The 21,104-nt window shown below is 40.5% G+C and overlaps 1 protein-coding gene across 1 annotated transcript in view; it reads right to left on the bottom strand.

Annotated features, from left to right (window-relative positions):
• Positions 1-21,104, bottom strand: part of ADCY10 (adenylate cyclase 10) — an 87,934-nt gene that overhangs the window by 54,502 nt on the left and 12,328 nt on the right. Inside the window, exons 8-15 of the mRNA XM_061185760.1 lie at positions 18,854-19,045; positions 16,502-16,620; positions 15,401-15,477; positions 13,419-13,608; positions 10,187-10,242; positions 6,197-6,350; positions 3,808-4,000; positions 3,202-3,288 (exon numbers count right to left, since the gene is read on the bottom strand). Of these exons, the coding sequence (XP_061041743.1) occupies positions 3,202-3,288; positions 3,808-4,000; positions 6,197-6,350; positions 10,187-10,242; positions 13,419-13,608; positions 15,401-15,477; positions 16,502-16,620; positions 18,854-19,045 (1,068 nt within the window). The remainder of the gene's footprint in view (positions 1-3,201; positions 3,289-3,807; positions 4,001-6,196; positions 6,351-10,186; positions 10,243-13,418; positions 13,609-15,400; positions 15,478-16,501; positions 16,621-18,853; positions 19,046-21,104) is intronic.

Genomic DNA, 21,104 nt, shown 5'->3' with positions numbered 1-21,104 from the left:
CAGAGCAAGTAAGCCCGTGATCCACAACTACTGAGCCTGCAAGCCACAACTACTAAAGCCTGCGCACCTCGAGCCCGTGCTCCACAGCAAGAGAAGTCACTGCAATGGGAAGACCGCAAATCACAACAAAGAGTAGCCCCCACTCACTGCAACTAGAGAAAGCCCCCGTGCAGCAACAAAGACCCAACGCAGCCAAATAAATAAATAAATAAATAAATACTATGGGGCAGTTAGAAATGTGAGTTTTAGTCATAGAATAGCCTTGTCAGTGAATTATTTGTGAATTGGGGAGAGTAAAGCAGGAACCAAAAAACCTACATGAATTCAATAGTACATCAGTGGCGCCAGCTTCTTCACATTTAAAATGAGGAGACTGAAATATTACTCAGCCATAAAAAAGAACGAAATAATGCCATTTGCAGCGACATGGATGGACTGAAAGATTATCACACTAAGTGAAGTAAGTCAGACAGAGAAAGACAAATATCATGTGATATCACTTATATGTGGAATCTAAAAAAATGGTACAAATGAACCTATTTACAAAACAGAAACAGAATCACAGATGTAGAACACAAACTTATGGTTACAAAGGGGGAAAGGTGGGGGGAGGGATAAACTGGGAGATTGGGATTGACATATACACTCTACTATATATAAAATAGATAACTAACAAGAACCTACTTTATAGCACAGGGAACTCTACTCAACACTCTGTAATGGCCCATATGGGAATAGAATCTAAAAAAGAGTGGATATATATATATATATATATATATATATATATATATATATATATGTATAACTGATTCACTTTGCTATACACAACAAACTAACACAACATAAAAACTAACACAACATTGTAAATCAACTATACTCCAATAAAAATTAATTTAAAAAATAAAATAAAATGAGGAGATGGAATCAGGTCCTCTCTGATGTGAAAAAAGCCAACACTTACACTGCACCTACTATGTTCCCAGCACTGTGTGATGTGCTTTCATAAATTAACTTATTTAAAATCTTTGTTAATGGACTTCCCTGGTGGCGTAGTGGTTAAGAATCCACCTGCCAATGTAGGGGACATGGGTTCGAGCCTTGGTCCGGGAAGATCCCACATGCTGCAGAGCAACTAAGCCCGTGCGCCACAACTACTGAGCCTGCAATCTAGAGCCCGCAAGCCACAACTACTGAGCCTGAGTGTCGCAACTACTGAGCCCACATGAGGCAACTACTGAAGCCCGTGCGCCTAGAGCGCGTGCTCCGCAACAAGAGAAGCCACCGCAATGAGAAGCCCGTGCACCGCAACGAAGAGTAGCCCCTGCTCACCGCAACTAGAGAAAGCCCGTGTGCAGCAACAAAGACCCAATGCAGCCAAAAAAAAAATTTTTTTTAATTAAAAAAAGAAAAAACAAATCTTCGTAACATTCATAGGAGGTGGCACTATTGAATCTATTTACTGAGAAAATTTAGGCAAAGAGAAGTTAAGCCACTTGCCCGAGGTCATACCCATAGTAAATGATCCAAAGATTGTTGTCATACCACAGAGTCAAAGCACAGCTTTACTCATGGTTTCCAACTAGATTGTGGATCGGAACCAACTGAGAAGTTTCAAAACAAAAACAAACAACTAAACAGATTCTTAGGCCCAAACCAAGCCCTTTTCAATTTGGGGTAGAATTCACAAATCCATATATTTTATGAAGCTTCCTGGATACTTGTGATGCAAACAGTCCAAAGCCTGCCATTTAGAAACTACTGATATAGCCTTATTTGCCTGCAGTGGAGAAGAAGGAAGTTGTGTTATAAACTTACACAATGCCACAAACTTGAATTGTTTATTTATGATGTGCCAGACACTCTGCTGGTCAATAGTGATACAAAAATGAGAAAGAGGCTCCCTTTCCTTAAGAAGCTCACAACCTCCTGAGGGGGAGAGACACATATATAAGTAGCAAATTGCAATACAGTATGGAAAATACAATAAGAAATATGTTCAAAGTGCTACAGAAACACAGCAGAAGAGGAATTAGTCATGCCTTGTGATTTGGGGGAGTTCTCACTGAAGAGGTGACATTGAATGATGAGTAGCATTTCTCCAGGTTAAAAAAAAAAAAGTCTTTTGGCTTTTATCTTATTAGTATTGAGAATTAATTGGATAGTATAAAGCACAGGTTGGAGCGATTTGCATACACTTTGGCAGTTGTATGGAGGATGAATTGGAGTGGAGAGGTATGAGGCACAGAGATTAGTTGGAAAGCTATGGAAATAGTCCAGGAAGAGAAAGAGGCTGAACTACAGTAGGGAACAGAGGACGGGGAGATTCCAGAGTCAGTCTGAGGTAGACATGGTAGGACTTGTCAACTGAGTAAATGTAGAAGATGTGGCAACTGGTGAGGAAGGGAGCAAAGATAACTTTAAATGATGTGTGAATGAATTTGCTATTAACTAAATCAAGGGTCAGGATCAGGATGAGGAAGATAGGGCACTAAAGTAGGAAAAAAAATGAATTTAGTATTAGACACTGAACTGAGTGTGAGTCCCCATATCCAAGTGGAATACACAGTTCTTGGAAATATGGTTTTGGTGCTTATACGAGAGCTGAGGAATGGGATATAAAGTTGGTGATCATCAACATATAATGGACAGTCATGATATTACTCAGAGAGAAAAAGTTAACATTGGTTGAGTGTTTCCAATGAAAGAGGCACTATTCTAAGTTTTACACATAATCTAGTCATTTAAACCTTACAACCCTGTGAGCTAGGTACTATTATTTCCTCATTTTATAGAAGATAAAGTAAAAGCATGGACAGGTTGAGTCACTTGATCAAGGTTACCCAGGTAGCAAGTGATAGGCCTAAGGGCTCAAACCTTGGTAGACTGATTACAGAACCTATATACATAACCAGTTTGATGGACTGCATCTCATACAGAGGGAGAGAAAAAGAGGACTGGTTTTAAGGCGAGGCCAAACTCCCAGGAGTAATGTTAAAGGACTCCTTTCAAGCACAGCTAAATTCTGAACAGACTCTTAGCTTGAGGTTTGGAAGGATGGAGGAAAATGAAACACTTTGGGTTAAAGCTTTCACATACTTCAAAGCTTCTTGCCATTGGAGTCTAAACCTTTGAGGCCACCTGGCTTTGCGGTGAGATGCCCAGTTTCCCCCTCCCCATTATTTGACCCATAGACGCTCTTACTTGCTCCAAGATCTTCATAAACAACGCTTCCAACTGCTTCTGCTTTCTCATGGTGCTCATCCTGGAAACCTCTCGTGAAATAGGGAACTGTATAAAGAATTATGAGAATATTGAGTATGGGCAAATAGCAGAGGGAACTACTAGCTGTATGACTCTGGCAATTCACTTTACTGTTCTGTACCTTAAAATCCTCATGTGTTAGATAATCCATAACATCCCTTCCAGCTCTAATACTCTATGCCATTGAATCTAATAAATACAGGAAACAACAGGGCACATTCTTGTCTTTACATTGGCAGTCACCTGTGGGAGCAGAGTGATTTCGTGCCCTGGACTAGCTAGTATAGTATAGCTATGATGGGAAGGTGAGAAAAGAAATGAATCAGCAGGTGGCTATTTGGGTTTTCTTGAGTCTGGTACCGATATATCTCAGGACGGTGGCTCATTCAAGGATTGGGAGCCATTTCCTTACCACCTGGACACTCCAGATTAGAAAAGAAGAGGATAATAAAGGCCAAAGAGATGCAAAGTCATAAAGCATCAGGGAGGAGTGGCCACATCTGCCCCTTCACTATTTCTCACAGGAGTCTAACACTAGCTAGTTACCTGCACATGGAAAATGTCATTAAGAAGACAATGGAACTTTTCATCCAGCAGTGACTTGACTTTATTTTGAAGGTTGGTCTGTCGTTCTTTATAATGTTTGCAAGTATCCAGACCTAGTACATTGGCCATGAGTATCTGGATGGTATAAAAATTTTGATGGAAGCTGATCTTAGTCAAGGCAATAGCAATAGTCCTGTTTATAAGAAAGTCAGGAATCAGAGTTTTAAAATATATTTTTTGAAAACAATAAAGGTTGAAGGAAAGCCCTGACTCTTCATATTCAGTTGTAATGACAGATTTCCCAAGCTATCTGGAAGCTGTTCTTTATTTGTGCTTCAGATACCCTCCCTTATTCCACTATGTTTCTAAGCTCTGTAAATGTATCCTAGCTATCCCCTCTTCTCTAGCCCTACCACCACTGCCTGGGTTCAGGCCCTCATACTCTCACCTATATTCCCTAACAGCATACTACTACCCCTGTCTAGCGCCAAGACTCTCTGAATGCATCACCTTTATAGAAGCCTGAAGCACCTAGATAGATGCAAGTCTAGGTTAAATCTAGACTCCTTCATGTGACATATAAGCCTTTCCAAGGTCTCAATGTCATTTCTTGCCACTCTCTGCCCAGCAGTCTACCCTCCACCAACAACAAACCGGTGAGTGTTCCCTGCACATCCAACTGTTTCTTCTCTTTACGCCTTTGCTTTCCTCAGCCTGGAGTGTTATCACTTCTCACAGTCCCTCCTAATCCCTCGTTTCCTGTTCATTTATAAATCTCAGCTCAGGAGTAACCTCCTGGAAATCTTCCCTGTTGCCCTCAGGTTGGATGACATACCCCTCTTTCTCGTAGCTTTTACAGTACTCTATTGCGTGCTTCTATCACTGTCTTCACCACATTCTATTTTTACTGTCATCTCTCTTTCCTTCTCGTTTGTGAGAACTCCTTGAGGGTAGGGATCAGATATTATTTGTCTTCAAGGCTTTGCAATTTGTTATGGATTGATTTATGCATCCCCCCCCACCAATTCATATGCTGAAGTCTTAGCCCTCAGAATGTGACCTTATTTGGGAATAGGGTCATTGCAGATGTAACTAGGTAAGTTAAGATGAGGCCATACTGGAATAGGGTGGACCCCTAATCCCATATGACTGTCTCTTTATAGGAAGGGGAAATTTCAGGGATTCCCTGGCGGTCCAGTGGTTAGGACTCAGTGCTTTCACTGGTGTGGCCCAGGTTCAATCCCTGGTCGGGGAACTAAGATCCCGCAAGCCACGCAGTGGGAAAAAAAAAAGAAGAGGGAAATTTTTGGACACAGACAGCACACATGGAGAACATCATGTGAAGATGGAGGCAGAGACTGGGGTGATGCTTCTACAAGCCAATGAACACCAGTGACTGCTAGCAAGCCACCAGAAGCTAGGAAAGAGGCACAGAACAGATTGTCCCTCACAGCTGATGGAAGGAACCAACTTTACGACCCCTGGATCTTGGACTTCTACCCTCCTGGACACTGAGACAATATACTTCTGTTGCTTAAGCCACCTAGCTTGTGGTGCTTTGTCATGGTAGCTCTAGCAAACTAATACAGCACTTAGTTCCTGGAACATAGTAGGTACTCAGTAAGTGATGGAATAAATGAGTGCCTTCTGGTTATTTTGAATTATCCCCTCAGCAATGTTAAAGATATTTTAAAACCAGTCTTTCTCAGGCCTGACATTAAAAAAGAGTAGAAACACAGCTAAAAATAAGATTAATAAGAATTTTCCCCTTAAAGCCTTTAGGTTAGATGGTGAAAGGATGTGAGACACCATTACCATTGTCTTGGTCATCATCACTGTTATTGAATACCTTACCGTCCACCTCCATGAGATGGGTTGTCCCAAAGAGAACCCTCATGACATTCCTTATATGAAAAGAGACAAACAGCATGAGGTAAGTACATCAGCTCTGCCTTCCGAAGGAAAATCCAGAGGCCTTTCATTCTCTAACCATACTCTCAGGGCTCAGTGGTTTGAACTAGTGATTCCCTGTCAGCCACATGGATAAACTTACATATTTGTTCTGCAAACCCAATCTATCCTCAACATTTATACCAGTTGTTCTCAAACTGTGCATTAGGAAACTTAAAAATATCAATGTCCAAGCCTGTCCTGGCATTAAATCAGGATCTCCAGGGGTCAGCCCATCTTCCATTTTCTCAGTTCGATATGTTTATCATTAATTATTTATCTAGCACAAGGGGCATGACACCCAATAATAACTGATAGATTGTGGATAGTTTACATAAGGCAACTTATATAAAGGAGAGGAACATTGAAACAAATGAAACTCTTAAGGATGTCAGGATTCTCTGGATTCACAAAAAAATGGTCATTGCAAGACACTCACCTGTGGTTCTCACCTTGGGCCAGGTACTCAATTTCCACTAGTATCTGGCTTTTTCCATATCCCGATAATCCTTCGTACATCAGGACTCGGCTGCAGTTAGATATCAAAAATTCCTTCATAGTACGCATGAAGTATTTGATTTCCTTATCGCGTCCTGTTATTTTCATTTTTTAAAAAGGGAGCAAACCCAATCAACATAAAATAGTCTAGAAACATAAAAAAGCATATAGTGATACAGCTTCTAAGAATACCCTTGGAATTTCCATGGCATTATTCATGGAGTTTCTTGAGGTCCTGTGCACTTCAAAATTTTAAAAAATCTTTCTCTATAACTTTCCAGTTAACAGTGTGGTTTTACAGTTTTGTTTTGTTTTGTTTTGGTTTGGTTTTTTTTGATTCCCACAAGCTGTGAGGGAAAGGATTCTTATAATGCTCATTATGATGTCCATTTAATTTTAGTGTAGAAAACTGAGATTTGCTTAAATTATACAACCAGGAATTAAACCAAGGCTATCTGACCCTAATGCTTGTTTTCTTTTCCTTTTTCTGTAACACACTAGAAGTAACTATAGATTATTACATTAGGAAATCAACTTATTAAAGTTAGGGTTCCCATGTTGAACAATATGGATAAAAATTTTTTATTCCCGATTCTGTGAAGGAAACTTGCTCTTTGTAAATGAGAAATTATACTTATCTTAGGGCTACTAAAAGTATTAACAGTGATAAAAAAAAATTCAATTTGCTTTAAAAAACTCATATATAGATTAATTCTATCATAAGAACAACCTAAATTCTTAGTAAAAATAAATTATAGGGTTTTTTCCTTATTATAAAACTAGTGCATGCTCACTGTAGAAAATATAGAAAACTTAAGAAAGGAAAAGAAGAAAATGAAAGTCATCTTGGGTTACAACACTCTCACTCTTATTTTTCTTACGTGTTTTTAAATATGTGTAACAGGATGCCCTGACTGAAATCTGAAACTCAGCCTACAGTCTTTGAAACCTGGGTGGATAGGAAGGAGTTGGCAGAACGGTAATTTCTGTCAAAAGAGCTGGAGACCAAATCAGGGTTGACTCTTCCTTCTTTGCTGGACAGATCACTGTGGAGGGCCCATTCTGTTTTCCATTGATAGAGTAAATACATACCTAGGTGTTAGTTAAAGTCTATTGAAAACCAAGACCACTACTCTAAGTTTAGATGTTTTATACAAAGAAGCTAAGTGTTTATTTTGTAATGTAAATTTCTGTGTAAGATTTAGTGAGAATTACTCTGCAGACCATATTGCTTCTTTTAGGTGAAACATTTCCTTTCTGAAAACACATTTGAATTTCAATTTTGTGAGATGTGTAGTATTGTTCTTTGGCCTAAAGCTTACACAGGAACTTAGAAGATAAGGCCCAGAAGGCTGCAGAGCAGAATCTTCTAGCTGTTTTATGTTCTATTTGTATAGAACACATACAGGTAAGAACTTACTGATTGTCTTTTTAGTTGGATTCTAAAATGAGGTTGACTCAACTTGCCTTGAAGTATGCATACTTGTTTCTATTTGAACAAGGCCCTAATATCTGAGACTGTTGTATGCATTTTTGACCCTAAAACAACACTTTTTGTTCATTTTAGTTTTGTTATCAGTTAGCATATACAATTTCATTTACAGGCGCTCTTGTAAAAGAAGGGTATTTCCCATACTCCTAACCTCTGACAGTCTGTTTTTGGTTATAGCTTTAAGGAAAGATATGTGGGCCTGATCTTTACCTTATACTGGTGAAATCAGGGCAAAAAGGCGAGTAGAGAGAATTCCCTGGCAGTCCAGTGGTTAGGACTCTGCGCTTTCAATGCTGAGGGCCTGGGTTCAATCCCTGTTCAGGGAACTAAGGTCTCACAAGCCGCTCAGCAGCAGCCGAAAAAGAAAACAAAACAAAACACACACACAGAAAACAAACAAACAAACAAAGGCAACTAGACCAGACTGAGAAATATATGCATATTGTAGCAATGTATTCTAATATGTCTGTCATATTGAGTCCTCAATTTTGTAGAAAGGGGGTTCGGACTTCCATTTACTGTCAATCATTGTCACAACAAGCATATCCTAGGATGAAAAGTTAGGCCTCGGAGGAGGGTGAGAGTGGGCATTCCTTCTCCTTTCTAGCCTTCAAGAGTTTGGGGATCTGGACTTATAAGAAGTGATGTGCTTGCAGACTCTGAAAACTACCTGAATGCACTGAAAGTTAGGCATTGCTGCTGGCTCAAGTGCTCTTTGAAGTTCTGGAACTGTTGCCTTCTTTTATGCTCTGCTGACATCAAGATTCTGTCCTAATATTCCCCCAACGTGTGGGACAGAACCTCTTCTCAATTGCCCTAACACAGTTATGACCGAGATTTAATTTATAATGATACTTTTAGGGATGTTCACGTCTAACAGAAGGAAATTACAAGTGTTACTTGAAATGGCTGCCTTCAGAATCCACAGGCCAATCTTCATGTGGGTCTCTTCTCTACCTCATTTTATGTCTACTTCCCTGTATAGTCTTGAGTTAGCTTTCTTATGATAGGGTCCCCCTCACCAAGAATCACGAAAACATCACTGCCAGAGGGATCACAGCTCTAAATGTAAAAGGTAAAACAAAATTTCTGGAAGAGAATCTAGAAAAATATCTTCATGACTTTTGGGTGAGGAAAGATTTCTCAAACAGTATACAAAAGCACTAAGTATAAAGAAAAAGATTGATAAATTGGATTTCATTAAAATCAAAAATTGTGTTCATTAAATACATAATAGAGTAAATACATATAAATAGAGTAAATAGAGTAAATACATAATAGAGTAAAAAGGCAAGCACAGAATGGGAAAAGTTACATACAGTAAAAACAAATAGACCCATTTTCAGAATATATAAATAATTCCAACAGATCTATAAAAAAATACAATCCAATTGAAAAATAGACAAAAGATTTGTACAGACACTTTATAAAAGATGATTTCCAAATGGCCAATAAATATTTGGAAAAGGCGCTCAACCACATCAGGGAAATACAGATGGAAACCATGGTGAGATACCACTATAAGCACAACAGAATTATTAAAATTATAAAGACTGAGAAAGCTATCTACCAAAATTGTACACTTTGCCCCAACAGTATCACTCCTATATATATACTCAACAGCAGAAATGCATACATATGTTCACCATAAGACTTGTACAAAAATCTTTATGGCAGTATTATTCATAAGAACCCAAACTGGAAACAACTCAAATGTTATACAAAAGCAGAATGAATACATTGTTATATATTTATAAAAGGGAATATAGTCATCCCTCTGTATCCACAGGAGATTGGTTCCAGGACCCCTGGGGATATCAAAATCTGCGGATGCTCAAGTCCCTTATATAAAATGGTGTAGTATTTGCATATAACCTAAACACATCCTCCTGTATACTTTAACTCATCTCTAGGTTAATTATAATAGCAAATACAATGTAAATGCTATGTAAATAGTTGCCGGTGTACAGCAAATTCAAGTTTTGCTTTTGGGAAATTTCTGGAATTAAAAAAAAGATTTTTTTTTGATTTGTGGTTGTTTGAATCCATGGATGCACACCCTGAAGATACAGAGGGCCAACTGTACTACACAGCAATGAAAATGGATGAATTATAGCTACATCTAACAATATGGATGAATTTCATAACGTAATGTTGATTAAAAGAAGGCTTACGTAATTACACAATATATGATTTCATTCATATAAATTTTAAGAACAGGCCTAAGTAATTTAGGGTGTTAGAAATCTTTGGGTAAAGGGAGAGGGATAAAGCATGTGAGGGTTTCCAGAGTACTGTTATTTTTCTATTTCTTGGCCTGGATGGTGATTATACATTCATTTTGTGATAATTCATTAAGCTGAAGACTTATCATTGGTGTACTTTTCTGTATGTTTTTAGTTCAATAAAAAGGTTTAAAAATCAAGGCTCACTACCTACCTAGCAAAGGGTAACCTTCATTTCTGTTGCAGATGAGATATGCCATCCCAAACATGCTGAAGAGAAGAAAAGAAAAGATGTTAGCATCAAAACAGGGAAATACTGAGAGCCAGAGGGCCTAGTTCTTAGTTCCCAGAAAGCCTCCTTTTCAGACTCTAACAGGAATCTATCCCCTGTTATCAAGGGGTCTATCAAGGGGTGCAGATGCCAAGAGGAAGGGAAAGGAGAAATTCTTACCTGGTAATAGAGTCTCCAAACAACTTATGTAGCTGCCTTTACCACAGCACCTGGTACGTTGTTCAAAAAATGCTTGTTGAGTCTGCATTGGTAGAACTGACCCTTTTCTAGGGAAACCAGACACTCAGTATGGGACCCAATAAAGTTAGATGTGTTATATTGTCTCACAGCATGGAAAGATTCTACCAATTGCTCAAACAATGATCGTTCACCTTTGTGGAACACATGCTATGTGCCTGACAGTTTCAAGTGCTGTACATGTATCATTTTCTTTACTCCTGATAAAAACCTTATTAAGAAGGTATTATTATTATTATGTCCATTTTACAAATGAGAAAATTGAGGTACAGAGAATTTAACTTGAACAAGATCCCATGGCTAGTGGTGACAGAGGATAGTGACAGAGTCAGTATCTAAAACTAGGCCAGGGGCATATGCTTGCCCACTGCATAATATCATCTCTTGAAGGGGCCTTTTTAGACAAATGGCTCATTCCCTTGTTTATACTATCATACTACCTTGTTATGCCTCTGTTGTAGCACATACCAAAGTTTCCTATGTAATATACAGCTAATTTTGTGTATGTTGTCTTCCCCATTAGATTTCAGGACAGGAACCAGGCCCTGTTCATATTCGTATGTGTATTTCTATAGTCTCTTATTTGCAGAGATGGTATAGAGAAACCATAAAGAGGGCAGGCTTTGGGATCAGATAGTCCTGGTAGTTTCAGAAGCAGTAGATAGTTTCTGTGGTAGACTGACTGCATTAATGGCGCCACGTCTTCATCCCTACTTGTATCTATGCCCTTTGCTATGCACTGTACCTTTGCAGTGTCCTCCCACTCTGGGGTCAGACTTGTGACTGTTTTGGCCAATGGGATGTTAGCAAACATGACATAGAGGCTTGAAAAATGCTTGCTCTCTCTTGATCTTCTGATATTGCCATGACTACATGCCTGGGTTAGCCCAATATAAGATGAGACACATAGAGTCAAACTGTCCCAGTTATGTCAGCCAAAATTCCCAGTTATCCCACCTGAGGTCATCCTGGATCAGCCAACAACCTGTTGAACCCCAGGCATGTGAACAAGCCTAGGCAAGATCATCCAAATCCGCCAAGATCAGCTGAACCCCACATATTCATGAGATAAGTAAAAATTTACTGTTGTTTACAACTGAGGTTTCGTGGTTAGCTATAATGCAGCATTATTGTGGCATTTTGAACCTTGGCTCAATTGTTTACTAGATTTATGACTATGGACAAGTCATTTAACATCTCAGAGTCTCAGTTTTTAAATTTATAAAATAGAGTTAATAATAGTTTGTTTCTACCTCATATAGTTGATATTGAGGTAAAGTGCCTAATATTTAATAAGGGCTCACAAAAATTATTATTCATTCATTTATTCTAACAGCATTTTATTGATGATCTACACATGCCAAGAACAGTGCTGAGCCCTGGGAATACAAAGATGCATAATAAAGACTCCTTGAACCAATTATAGCCCCGATTCTGTTATCTGACACTTTAAGACCTAGATTCTAGCTTGCTAGTATAAAGAATAATACCTTTTCACTTTCCATCCACCAAGCACTACTATATAGAGATTTCCATGCTGTTCATTCATTTATTCATCATTACTGATGCCTACCAAGCATTGGGGATATAAGAATGAACAAGAAATAATCACTATCCTCAAAAAGTTCCCAGTGTAGTAGGTGAAAAGGCACATCGAGTCTGTGATTGTGATGAGCGTGATGAATGTTCTAATGTGCTATAGAGTTACACAGAGGAGGAAACAGCTAAACTGTCTGAGCTGGGGTTGGGTAGCTTCCAAAGGCAGCTTCAGAGAGGAGGAAATCCTTGAGCTGGATTTCAAAAACTGACTGTGTTAGCATACGGTATTTGTTTTTCTCTCTCTGACTTACTTCACTCTGTATGACAGACTCTAGGTCCATCCACCTCACTACAAATTTCATATGGAATCAAAAAAAAAAAGAAAATGGTTCTGATGAACCTAGGGTCAGGACAGGAATAAAGACGCAGATGTAGAGAATGGACTTGAGGACATGGGGAGTGGGGAGGGTAAGCTGGGACGAAGTGAGAGAGTGGCATGGACATATATACACTACCAAATGTAAAATAGATAGCTAGTGGGAAGCAGCTGCATAGCACAGGGAGATCAGCTCGGTGCTTTGTGACCACCTAGAGGGGTGGGATAGGGAGGGTGGGAGGGAGACACAAGAGGGAGGGGGATATGGGGATATATGTATACATATAGCTGATTCACTATGTTATACAGCAGAAACTAACACAACATTGTAAAGCAATTATACTCCAATAAAGATGTTAAAAAAAAAAAACAACAACTGACTGTGGTTTTCCTAGGAGACTGGGGATGGAATGAGTGAAAGGGAGGATAATCCCCTTAGAACCCCCCTGCCTCCCACCCAGAGGAAAGGGCACAGGAGGAGATGAGGTAGGAAAGGCAGGTGGTTACTTTGTATGTCATTGCAAGGAATTTGAAAATTATCATGAAAATTATTGGAAGATACTGAGGGGTTTTAAGCCCCAAAGTGAGAGCAAGTTGGGCTTTGAGGGAATGTATTTCACTAAACACCTAGAGGAGGAGAAATCCCTGACAATGCCTGGACACACAGTTGACGTGATCAATAGTTAATGGTTGGGGATTGGGTCCATCTGGATCCAAATAGATACTCGAATGAGGGGATTCTCAGTTTTCTTTACACAACCTTTGAAGAATTACCCTCATGGTCTCAGAACTGAGGGTAGAATGGGATCTTCCACCGTGCTATACTATCAGCAGGATACAGGAAGATGTAGGAATTTGAAATCTGGGCCTTGGTCTGGGAAGGAATAGATTTTAATTTCATGAGCTGGCTTTGAATCTGAAATGGGTGACCTGTCGTTTTGCTATCATAATTGTCCCACTTCTTTACTAAAAAGTATTGCAAGATCAATGCCCCACACTCACACTTTCTCATTAAGGCCCAAACACTGATACACTGGTCCAGAATCTGCAACACCTTTCATGACTTTCTTTGGAAGCTCTTTAAAAAAGTAGGCTGGTAGGTTGCTGCCATTGTAGGTGACGGAGTCACAGGTCACGATTCCTGGGTAGTACATCATCATCCTGGCAGCTATGTTGACTTTTTGACCAATGACTATAATAGGAAGGAGAGAGAAAGGCAAAGAGCTGGGAGAAAACAGCCGTTGAACTGAGTATAATCTGAGGCATACTGTCCCCAAACGGCATTGTTACCCTTTACTCCCTTTGCCTCTCATGGATGACACAGCAATCTCACTTTCAACTACCCAGATTCAGCCAATGGCTATTTTAGAATATATAGGGAGTTAACTCATTTAGCCACCTGGGAGGCTAAGGGGACGAGCTGCTCAGGGATAGCAGGACCCTGAATATGGAGAGGATTCTGTTAAGTGGGATGGTGGACAGGGCCTGAGGGCCCTCAGATGAGGTATACTTGGTTTTCTGCTACAAGAGAGATAAGCACAAGCTTGGGCCTGGAACGGTGATCTCCAATTGGGTATGCATGTTCCTGTGTATGAGCCTTCATTTAATTTTTTAAGAGTGAGTAAATGGGGCTGGAAGGAGTGTGTGTGTAGGATTGGTTTAGGGGATATTGTAAGAGGTAATACACTGTAGTGCACAGAGTCTGAAACCAGGTTATGCAGGTTTGGATCTCAGCTCTACCTCTTAACTATTATGTGTAAATTACTTGGGCAAAATACTTGAACTCTTCCATGCCTCAGTTTTCTAATCTGTAAAATAGGGTTGATAATAGTACCTCTCTCAGAGGGTAGTTTATGAAGATTAATGAGTTAATACACATAAAGAACTTTGAGAAGTGCTGGGCTGCTAGTAAGCCCTCAGTTAATAATACTACTAATTAGGTATTAAATGTTGCACTTTGACATAAACTTGAATATTCCTGATTAAGATATTCATTTTTAAAAAACAGTTTATTATGGGGAAATTTGACCATACAATAAAGCATGGTATCATGAATCTATATACCCATCACCCAGTCCCCAAAACCATTAACCCATGGCCAATCCCGCTCCATCCCCATTCCCATCCACTCTCCACCCTGTATTATTTTGAAGAAAATCTCAGAGGTCGTATCATTTCAGACATAACTATTTCAGTTTTACATGTATTCAGTATTTTAGATGTATTATTTCTGAACATTTAAAACCGTAATAGGATTGAAGAGGAAAGAGCAGTGAAATCTTGAGATAACACCTACCTACTATTTCCTTTTGAGATTAGTACTATTTATCAGTAATGCCAATATTCATAATTTTTAAGAAGCAGTCCTGGGGCTTCCCCGGTGGCACAGTGGTTAAGAATCCCCCTGCCAATTCAGGGGACAGGGGTTCGAGCCCTGGTCCAGGAAGATCCCACATGCCACGGAGCAACTAAGCCCGTGCGCCACAACTACTGAGCCTGCGCTCTAGAGCCCGCGAGCCAGAGCTACTGAGTCCGCGCGCCTAGAGCCCGTGCTCCGCAACAAGAGAAGCCACCGCAATGAGAAGCCCGCGCACCACAACGAAGACCCAAAGCAGACAAAAAAAAAAAAAAAAAAAAAAAAAAAGAAGCAGTCCTAACCTATCCCAGGAATTAAGAGGAGTAACTGTTTAATGTGAACAGAAAATTAACATAAAGGCCCATCGTCCCACGGGCTTATGGCCTCCCATGGCTCCCCTCCAATGACTGCATATTTCTTATACTCAATCATAGCCCCAGAAATGCATATTTGCAATCATTGAGCTGTCAAGGGGCAAAGCTATATGGCTTGGTTCCATCTGGAAGACTGTAAACTTCCTGAAGGCAGGGCCCACGTCTCACTTATTTTTGTCCTTCCTCCCACCAAGCCCCGTGGCAAGGCACAGTGTTTGCTGAAAGGAAGATGGAGGTAAGTTAGCCCCGCACACCTGTGTACTCGTGCCTCACAGAGTGTCCAACGATTCCGCAGAAGACAATCCCGCTGGCCACGCCGATGGAAACAGTGCTGGCTCCGGGCAGAAAGAGAGTTGTGAGGAAAGAGACAAAGACAATGAGCACAGAGAAGGCAGGGAGGGTGGGGACAAGGTGATGAATGGGATGGGGGAGGGGCGGGAAAGGATTTTCAAGAAATGACTCTCTTCCCTTTGTAGTTAGGTTAGGGCAATTGTACATGGCCTGGCGATGTAAAGGAGGGGCAGTTTGTGACAGAGAACTAAGTTCTTAGAAGTGATCACTCATTTCACTTTTCTGCTATTTTTAAGTATTCATCTGAGCTATTTTTCTGGAAAATAAGCTCATCACCCCAAATGGACTTTCAATATAGAATGACTTTGAGTAAACAATTTTAACTGTCTTTTGTGATTGCTAGAAAGAACAAGGTCATTGTTTTGAAAGGAAGTAACTCAGTGTGTGGCATCAAAAGCTAACTTTGTAAATGCATCCAGATGACTAGAGGCTGAGAAGGTGGAATATTTAGGGCAAGGGGTGGTACCTGTTAGAGTAGACCAGAGTGGGCCGCAAGTAGGGTCACTGGGGTGCTCAGTCTGGGGGAGCCTGAGGGCACTGGGCTCTTGGACAGCCGGGGTTGAGGATGCTAAACATTATCTTGACAGTTTTACTCAGTGGATCATCTTGAGGCCAGATCAATATATAAATTTCCAACCCAAGGACTTACTTTATCTCCTAGTTATTAAAAATCAACTCAGGTCTCCAACATAGTTGGGAGTGCGACCTCTACCAGAAAGTAAGCCAGAGTAGAGAGAGACAACTCAGTTAGACTCTCTCTGGTACATTTGGACTTTTTAGGAGTATCCTTTCTCCACCTGGCCTTGACCATCCCCCGTCTGACTGCGTCAGGGCTGGGTTTGCTCACCCTACCTGTACATTAAGTGAGTAATGAATGCAGACATAAGGGCACCCAGGCAAGGACAGCCTTCTCCTGCCTTCCTCTTCCCTGACACTTGTCCTACCTCCCCATATCCTACAACAGGGTCAGGGACCAGACGAAATCAGGGTCTGGAAACACTCACTGGATCTTGTGGACCTGAGAGCAGAAGTCAAATATATCCACAGCACTTTCCAAGGCATGAGTGACCTCATCAGGTGCCTTTTCCCCGGGAAAACCAAAGACACAGAGAAAGGAGCAGCCCTGTGAGGGAGAGAATCAGCAAACACAGCTGGTGGACAGTCAGCTTTAAACTGGACCAGCTAGAAGGCCCAGTGGAGGGTGGGCAGCAATTTTCACTCTCTGAAACAAATTTCATCATGATTTCTCTCACAACCATTTTATTTTTAGCAAACTTCATGTAACTTCTAGTGCATCATCAACAGTAGGGCTTGAGCCTGAGAGGGGCTTGATTTTGCTCCAGAGATAGTGGGTTGTACTGAGCTATTTGTGTGCACCCTCCTCTACTCTCTCCTGTGGCCAAGGTCTTGGGCTGCAAGGTACTAAGTTTAAGGCCAAGAAGCAGCACAGAGCAAAAGGTACCAGCTCTGGAATCAGAAAATCTGTGTTCTCAGGCCACTTCCCAAGTGTAGAAACTTGGACAAGTCAATTACACTCTATGAACTTCAGTTTATGAATCTGAAAATGGGTATAACCTAGACTTGCTGAGGTTGGTTTGGCTACTGAAAATATTAATATATTATATATACATATTCACACATATATACACATATACCTTATAAACTCTAAAGTTCTTTTCAGATATTGTTATTATTCATTTTTCTTAAGGATAAAGGCTTAAGCTGGGAGTGGTTTTTCTCGCATAAAGTTAACTCTTTCAAGCAGAGAGTAAACTCTAAAACTTGGCATTTTTACTACCAGGCCGTTAAAAAATGATCTCAGATGCTGTTTTCTGTAAGAAAAGGGCATAATGAATAAAGCCCAATGAGTTAAAAATTTGAGTCTATGTATGTTATATTCTGATAAAATGCAAAAGAACAGTAAAATGCCTCCATTTCTTCAACCCTCTCCAAAAAGAAGCTGACCAAGAATCAAATCCTAATTGGCGCTGGGTTCTGTTGGGATGTGCGAGGGGAGCCCTGAATCCAGGTCTGTGAAGAGACTAGAGGGCAGCCCCTTTGGGGCCACTGGTGGGTCTGCTTTGCCTGGAAAGTCTGCCTAGTGGCTTGGGAAGGTCTTACGCTGGCAGTGAGACTAGCATCTCTCATCTGCTTAGTGCTGACGTGAACTAGGCATTGCAACAAGCGCTTCACACATATATTTTTTAAAACTTCCAACAATCATTTGAGGCAAATACTATCCCCATTTAAATAATATCCCTATTTTTATTCAGGAACAAACCAAGTCTCAGAGAAGTTCAATGACTTGCTAAGGTCACACAGCTGGGAATCGTTGGAGCCAGGAACTGACTCTGCAGGAATTATCTGGAGTGTCTGTTAGACACCGAAGACTGTTCTCTTAGGTTCTATGCTCTTTTCTGATGATACTTATGAATGAATATGGAAGAAAGTACTAGAGCACACTGTGCTGGAGGGCCCCACTCCCTCAGAAGCACAGAGTTTATTTTTCCTACAAAGAATTTGTTCTTTCTGCCTGGTTCTGGGACAACGTGTGTGAGTTACCCATCTCTGCAGCCCTAGCTTTCAGTGGCTATGAAATGCTCAGTAAGTGCTTACTGAATGAGTGAATGAATGAGTGTGGGGCAGTAATTGAGTGCCCTGCTCTTATGATACAGAAACACCTGAGATGGGGAGTCAATTCTCAGGAGCACTTCTGTGATAAGTTATCACATCATTTTTCTCTGAATTGAATAAGGGCAGATTGAAAACACTGAGAGCTAGATGTGACACCCACCACCACACCCACCCCAACTGATTAAGAAACTGAAAGGGGAACGGGAAGTGTACATATAGCAGGTGGAGATTATTGGAAGTTACAGCTTCTGGGGTATGACGGTTACTAGAAACCTGACCTAAAATCTCTGGGAGATGCATTATACCCTGGGTTGCAGATATACGTATGTATCGTAAAAGCTAGTTGAACACAGTGGTTAAGAGCACAGACAAGAAGGCACATTACCTGGGCTTGAATCCCAGTCTCCCATTTAATCTCATCTTGTCTCAGTATCCTCATCTCTCCCTAAACTTCCTCATCTGTAAATTGGGGACAATAAGAACAGTACCTACCTCTTAGAGTAGTCATGAGGAGAAATGAGTAAAATATGTAAAGTGTGGAGAACAATGCCTGGCACATAGTGAGTGCCATATCCACCATGTAAGCTGTAATTATAACTATGAATAAAGACTGATAGTTCTAGGTTAAAGGTGTCTATTCCCTCCCTCTCCCCCATGTCCATAGACATGAATGCTAACCTTAAATTACTGGTAGGTTCCCACACCTTTAGTGGGAAATTTACCTTGTCAAACATGAAGACTTTGTTGATTTGGCCTCGGAAGACCCTCAGGACAGAATTAATGTGCACGCAGGCATCCTGGATGGCTGAGCCTATGACTTCTGCTTTGTCTTGGTCCTTAAACATCAGGTTCACAAACACGATCGTCACTGGGCGAAGCTCAGACAAATAGCCCCGAAGCTGTTTGTCATCAATCTGCAGTTTAGAGGGAAGCTTTCCTTAACGTGTGTCCTTGGCAGTGGATCTTTCCTCCCAATATCACCCCTACACCCAAAATTATCACTGGGATAGAACTAGCCTTTTGAGATTCTCTAGGGAAGCTGAAGTTATCAAAGTTGGGAGGTACAACACAGAAGAGGCAACCCAAAGTAAAAAAGATGGAAATGGAATGGCCTTTCAAAATCTCTTCCAATGGGAACCTACACACCTGCTCATTTTTGGCCAGACACCACTCCCTTGCCCCATCTGCTATCTCCCTCATGCCAATATTAGCCATCACAATAAAAAAAGGACTGCTGTTCTTTTGGCTCCCTTACAATGTAGGAATAAGAATAGCATGCTATGTAATTCAACCTTATATTTTCAGAGTAAGGTACCTTCCAGAATATTTTCATATTCTATGCTATTTTATCCTCAAATGAAATAAAATCAGCATTATTATCCCCATTTTACTAATTAGATAACTGAGAGATGGAGAAATAACATAATTTTCCCAAGTCACATGGGGAAACAGTAGCAAACAAAAATGCAAATCTACAGACTTCTAGTCCAACATTCCATTTATAACATTCCCCTGCCTCTTGGGGTGGTATATTTCATTCAGCTCCCATCTTTTCTCTAAGTCTATCCACAACAGGCACAGGGAAAGGAAAGGAGGGTGTTCCCAAATTCTCCCTGCCTGTATCATCAGCCCTGAATTTTGTTAAATTAACTGCATAGCAAACCAATGGGGGAGAATCACTGCATTTTTTTCTCCCCCAAAGAGCACAAAAGTGTCAAATTCTCCGTTGGCTATATGAAACACATCTTCTGGATGAAAGAGGAAATTGTGTATAGGGAATCTTGCAGCCAATTGTGTATAGGGAATCTTGCAGGCTGAGACAGTCCTGGTTTCATGTAATTTGAGACTTTTCATAAAAGATAATTTAATAATTTCTAACTCACCAATATGATAATTTTCTCTGATTTTTCAAATGAATTTCTTAAATAAGTATCAATAATTAATATTAAATACGTTAAATAAATAAATTAATTAAATAATTAAAAATTTATTCTATCAGGCCATGTGTTCTGAGTTTTGGTTTGGAAAATGCAACCACACCTCTGTTCTTTTTTTTTTTTAAACATATCTTTCTATTATATGCCTACAACTCTCTATTTGTTTTGTTTTACCTTGAATTTTTAGGGGTGCTTTTTATTTTTTTATTATTATTATTTTTAAAATTTATTTTATTTATTTCTTTTTGGCTGCGTTGGGTTTTCATTGCTGCGCTCGGGCTTTCTCTAGTTGCGGCAAGGGCTACTCTTTGCTGCAGTGCATGGGTTTCTCATTGTGGTGGCTTCTCTTTGCTGCAGAGCACAGGCTCTAGGCGTCCGGGCTTCAGTAGTTGTAGCATGCACGCTCAGTAGTTGTGGCTCGTGGGCTCTAGAGCGCAGGTTCAGTAGTTATGGCACACAGGCTTAGTTGCTCCGCGGCATGTGGGATCTTCCCGGACCAGGGATCGAACCCGTGTCCCCTGCATTGGCAGGTGGATTCTTAATCACTGCGCCACCAGGGAAGTCCCCACATCTCTGTTCTTGAAGTGCAGGGACAGGCCTTGGTAAAGCTGTAAAAGGTTTCTCTTTTGCCTCCTTTCAGCCCCCTTAGCTGTTATATCTTCAGCTGGTGTTCGTCATTCCTGCCCACAATTTTCACAGTGACTCACGGAGTCTTACATATCCCATTCCTGTAGACCTTGCTCTTAGCTGGTAGCAGCTGAAGAAGCATAATGTGTTATATCTCTTAGAGGGAGGGAGGGGAAGAGGGGGTGGCTCTCTTGAGCTTCAAAAACCTTGAAGAGTGGAACAATTGCAGGCACTAAAGATAGTGTTTCTAAATTGAGCAGAATGTGGAGGGGTGCATTCTGATAGCTCTTCAACCCACACTGTGAAGGCAGCTGCCCACTGATCAGGCTTGTCCTACAAAGATTTCCTCTAGGGCACAACTGCATTTTGATGGGATTAAGAATTAAAACAGCCATATATTAGAGGCAGT

This window comes from Eubalaena glacialis, chromosome 3 (genome assembly GCF_028564815.1).
Source record: "Eubalaena glacialis isolate mEubGla1 chromosome 3, mEubGla1.1.hap2.+ XY, whole genome shotgun sequence".
NCBI classification, from domain to species: Eukaryota; Metazoa; Chordata; class Mammalia; order Artiodactyla; family Balaenidae; genus Eubalaena; species Eubalaena glacialis.
The sequence above is the reverse complement of the archived record's forward strand: the minus strand, read 5'-3'. Positions and strand labels throughout refer to the sequence as shown.